At 35.1% G+C, this 4,505-nt stretch overlaps 1 protein-coding gene across 1 annotated transcript; it reads right to left on the bottom strand.

Annotated features, from left to right (window-relative positions):
• On the bottom strand, positions 1 to 4,293 carry LOC112096341 (protein FAR1-RELATED SEQUENCE 5-like). Its single transcript, XM_024179768.1, has 3 exons — positions 3,522 to 4,293; positions 308 to 363; positions 1 to 186 (listed from the first exon to the last, which is right to left on the bottom strand). Exons 1-3 carry the CDS (start codon positions 4,291 to 4,293, stop codon positions 1 to 3), a joined length of 1,014 nt encoding a protein of 337 aa, XP_024035536.1.
• Positions 4,294 to 4,505: the final 212 nt, after the last annotated feature.

Raw genomic sequence — 4,505 nt, 5'->3', positions numbered from 1 at the left:
TCATCGAATCAAAGAGACCCACCACTCTGAAAACCCAAAACATCGCAGCATCTGAGCAATAAAAGACCAAGACATCTGGTTATAAGCCTTGGCCATATCAAGCTTTAGCACTACATTGTTCCCTTGAGTACAGAAGTTGAGATCATGAACCAACTCCTGAACTAAAAGCACATTATCATGATCATCCTGTCAGAGACGAAACAACTCCAAGAAGGAGAGATAAGACGAGGCAACAAAATCTTAACACAAGCAACTTGATCAGAACCTTATTGCTCACATTACATAGATTGATTAGTCGAAAATCTACCCAAGAAACTGATGAGGGCTTTTTAAGAAGAAGAACCAGCACATACTCTGAAAACCCTTAGGCATTTCCAAAACTCTAAAATAATCAAGGACAACCTCTAATAAATCACTGTAAATAATGTCCTAACATGACTAGTAAAATCTACTGCATAACCCATTCAGACTCAGGACACTAGTAAGATCAATAGAGAAAATCACTCGCCTAACCTCATCCATATCTAGCTCCTTACATAAATCCACATAATCCTCGGCAGTCACTAGATACTAACTATGGCCAATGGGTCGTGTCGGGGTCAGCTCACAAGGGCTCGTGGGCCGGCCCGGCACGGCCCACCAAGTACCGTGCCGTGCCTACTTTTTTTTTAGTTAAAGGCTCATGCCGTAGGCCTTGGATTGATGCAGTAGTCGAATTGTAGAGGTAATGCTAAATTTCTGTGAGTTGATTATGAATTTTTGCAACGAGAGAGTTTTAATTGCACTTGGATTGATGGGCAAATTAGTTTAGATATGTTTGATTTGTAATTGCATTTTTGATAGTCATAGGAGATGGCCTTGTGCTGGAGATGGCATATTGATAGTCTTAGGAGATGGCATTGTTTTTAAAATACCAATCCATATGAAATTGTTACTGTATTTTGTCAAAATGATATAGCAGCAGCTGCTATGAGCTTCCGTTATTTGAGAAATTTATATTTGCAGTGTGTTCTATAATGTGCAAGGGCTTATTCTGATGATAATCCTAAAAGGAAACTTATACACTGGTATTACCTTTGTTTGCTAGGCTTGAGCTTTGATTTGAGAATCATCATTTTGTGTTGTTTTTATGCAATATGTGCTATTTATATTGGAGAAGAATCATGTTGTCGATGCTGTTTATATGCATTATGTGCTGTGACCTTGACAATCATTATGGGCTGTTGTGTATATTGAACAGAATTTGTTCAATCATTATGTCTTCAAGCACAAGCAAAATTCAAACACAACTGAAAACTTGTGATAAATGCTGCAACAGTAACAAGGTCTTGTGAACTTCACGTACAAAAGAAAATTCGAATCATAAGTTTTGGTAGTGCAAATGACGTGAGGCCTTTGAATAGGATGATGATCGGAAGAGCAGTGAATGTAATGACTTTAGAGGGATGGAAGATCGGAATATAAACCAGAATAAAATTGACATGTTGTTAACAGAAGTCCGCAAGTTAGGGCATCAAATCGAATGCTTATCTCTTAAATTTCAATTGCTTGAGAAAGAACTTCAACGAAGACGACAACCAAATGTTCTTGTAACATACGTCCTACAAATAATGATAACTCCTTTAATATGTATTATATTTAAGTTGTGTAATTAACTAATGTATTGTTATCTTTCATTTTTTGTGAACTGTATCATGAATGCTTCAGTGGATGTAAATTATTGTTCGCAACAATAATGTTAACATATTAGTTTCTCTTATTAATATATTTGCTTCTCTTGTTTTGTCAGTTGACTTATATATTATATTTGAAGTTACTGATAACTGCTGCAAATTAAAAACACATTTATTCTTTAGGAGACAATTAAAGAATAACACATCTGTAGCATATCCCTCTACCATTACAGTAGCACACAATTAAAGAATAACACATCTGTAGCATATCCCTTAATTCCAGTAGCACACAACTAAAGAATAACACATATGCAACATATCCCTCCACCATTCCAGTAGCACACAATTAAAGAATAACACATATGCAGCATATCCCTCCACCATTCCAGTAGCACACAATTAAAGAATAACACATCTGCAACAGACCCCTCCACCATTCCAATAGCACAGGACTAAAAAATAACACATTTGCAGCATATAAATCTAATAAATGATCATGCTTAAAACCTACTAGTGTACACCAATATTCCAATACCACATAGTTAAAAACCACCGATATGCCATTACAAGAAAAATATACCATTACAAAAATAAATTAATGTATGAAATCCACAAGCTCACATATCATAGCCAAGGGCTTGCCCTTTTTATTATTAATGATAATAAAACAAAAACAATGCTATTCTACAAAATCACTTCGAAACTCCTTATCAACTTCATATTCACTATCTTGCTGAAAGAGTAGTTGGTGAAAATGTCCATGCGGCTGGAATTGTGGTTCTTATTAAAAGAAAAACTAAATATTTTGTTATAATAAAAGAAAATAAAGTAGATAAGATGAGTAAATACTAAATTTATCACCACTTACCGTATAAGAATTTTATGTAGGTGTTGGATAAACATTATCCCCAACCATATGATGTAAGCTCATAAGACCTTAAACCAAACATACGTTAAATGAAGCGATAATTAAAAAAAAAATCATAACGTATAGTGTGAAAAACTTACATTACAATAGTCCATAACTCCATGTGGGTACATATTCATATCAATACAACTTCCTTCAGGATTTTGAAATGCTTACAGAGGATCAACAAGTTATTAGAAAAATGTCTATGATTAAGTAATAAAAATCAATGGCATGCCTATGAATTCCATAAAACCTACCGTAACAACATTGTTCTTGTGTGTTGGGATCACAATCGGCACTTGATCGTTATCTTGCAAAGTCAACAAAACGTACATTTGAGCATCATTTATCTCATAAATTATTTAACTTTAATTAAATTGAAAATACATTTTTAAAGTACCTTTGCATTGGAACGTGAGGAATTCATTTTAGATTTCGAAAATTTATTAGACTTTTTTCTTTGACAAGGTGGCCGACCTTTACGAGGCCGAGCTACTAGATCTCTAACTGTTTCTACTTCCACGCTACAACTTCCTTGGCCTGTAACAATAGTTACTTTGTTACCTTCTCATGGAACTGCCTTCGATAAATCCTCTTATACGTTCTTAATCCAATTGAAAACAAGATTAGAGCTTTCAATATTATGTGCAACCATATTTGCAACCTTCGTGAAAGTAGTACACATTTTCTCATATCGTTTTTGTTCATCTGTGCAACTATGCAGCTCATAACTCGTTTTCACTCTACTATGGCATATCCACACATCTTTTCTCGATCTTCGTAGAATATACTTTTCTGGAAGTATTCCACGTCATTGCGGATTATGATTGTAATGGCATGCCTGCAAAGAATACCGCTAAACTGGAACCTTGAGTAGCTGTAACGTATTTCACCATTTTCTTTTTCAAAATGTACTTAAAAAAATGTTCTCTTTTTACCCTCTCCAACTTTGACATCCTCTCTAACTATATATTCATAACCCATAGAATTGACAAATTCGCAATATATTTTCCTAATCAATTCTTGAAATTTTGAAATAGTGTACACATCTCGGATTTGCCTCTCCATTGCATAAGATGTTACACATGGCATTTGTTGGGAAAGACACCTGACATCTTCTTCAACTTCCTTCTGAACTTCATTCTTCAACGTACAATTGTATTGCTCTACAAACTGCTTCAAAGTAGTCTTTGAGTTAACATAACCATAAAAAAATGCATTCATGCTCTCACTGCGTTGAGTAGATGACATTCCTGCCCAAAAATTATTGTTTAGATAACAAGGTACCCAATGATGCCTCTCATCATATAAGCCTCGTAACCATTCCTTATCCTCCAAATCATATTCTACAATCATGTGGTGCCAAGTTTCCTCAAATTTCGCAGCATTCTGGGAATCATAAACAACACAATGCAACACATTACTAATGTCACGATATTCTTTATAAGCCCCTAGCTTCTCTGGAATTTTCTTCATTATGTGCCATAAACACCACCGATGTCGAGTATTGGGGAAGACATTCTGAATTGCAACTTTTATTGCCCTGTCTTGATCTGTAATGATTCTAATGGGATCTGAATTAGACATGTAGGATAGCCATGTTCGAAGTAACCACGTGAATGTCTCAATATCTTCGTGTGAAATCAATCCACACCCAAACAAAATAGAATGCCCATGATAATTAACTCCTATAAATGGAGCGAACGACATGTCATACTTATTTGTAAGATACGTGGCGTCAAATGTAACAACGTCTCCAAACTCTTTGTACGCTTCCCTATTCCTTGTCTCGGCCCAAAAAATATTTTTTAATCGTCCCTCATCATCCACTTGCATACTAAAGTAAAACCTATTATCTTCTGCTTGTAATTTCATAAAATAGTTTTGAAGAGTAGTAACATCTCCATCTCCAAGCCGTAATC

This window comes from Citrus clementina, unplaced genomic scaffold (genome assembly GCF_000493195.1).
Source record: "Citrus clementina cultivar Clemenules unplaced genomic scaffold, Citrus_clementina_v1.0 scaffold_8, whole genome shotgun sequence".
NCBI classification, from domain to species: domain Eukaryota; kingdom Viridiplantae; phylum Streptophyta; class Magnoliopsida; order Sapindales; family Rutaceae; genus Citrus; species Citrus x clementina.
This window is presented reverse-complemented; position numbering and strand designations above follow the sequence as displayed.

Coding starts and splice junctions, on each gene's coding strand:
- LOC112096341 (XM_024179768.1), bottom strand. CDS start 4,293: ATGTCGTTCGCTCCATTTATAGGAGTTAATTATCATGGGCATTCTATT. Junction 364..3,521: donor GGATGTCAAAGTTGGAGAGG/GTAAAAAGAGAA, acceptor GAAATGCCTAAG/GGTTTTCAGAGTATGTGCTG. Junction 187..307: donor AGCCCTCATCAGTTTCTTGG/GTAGATTTTCGA, acceptor CGTCTCTGACAG/GATGATCATGATAATGTGCT.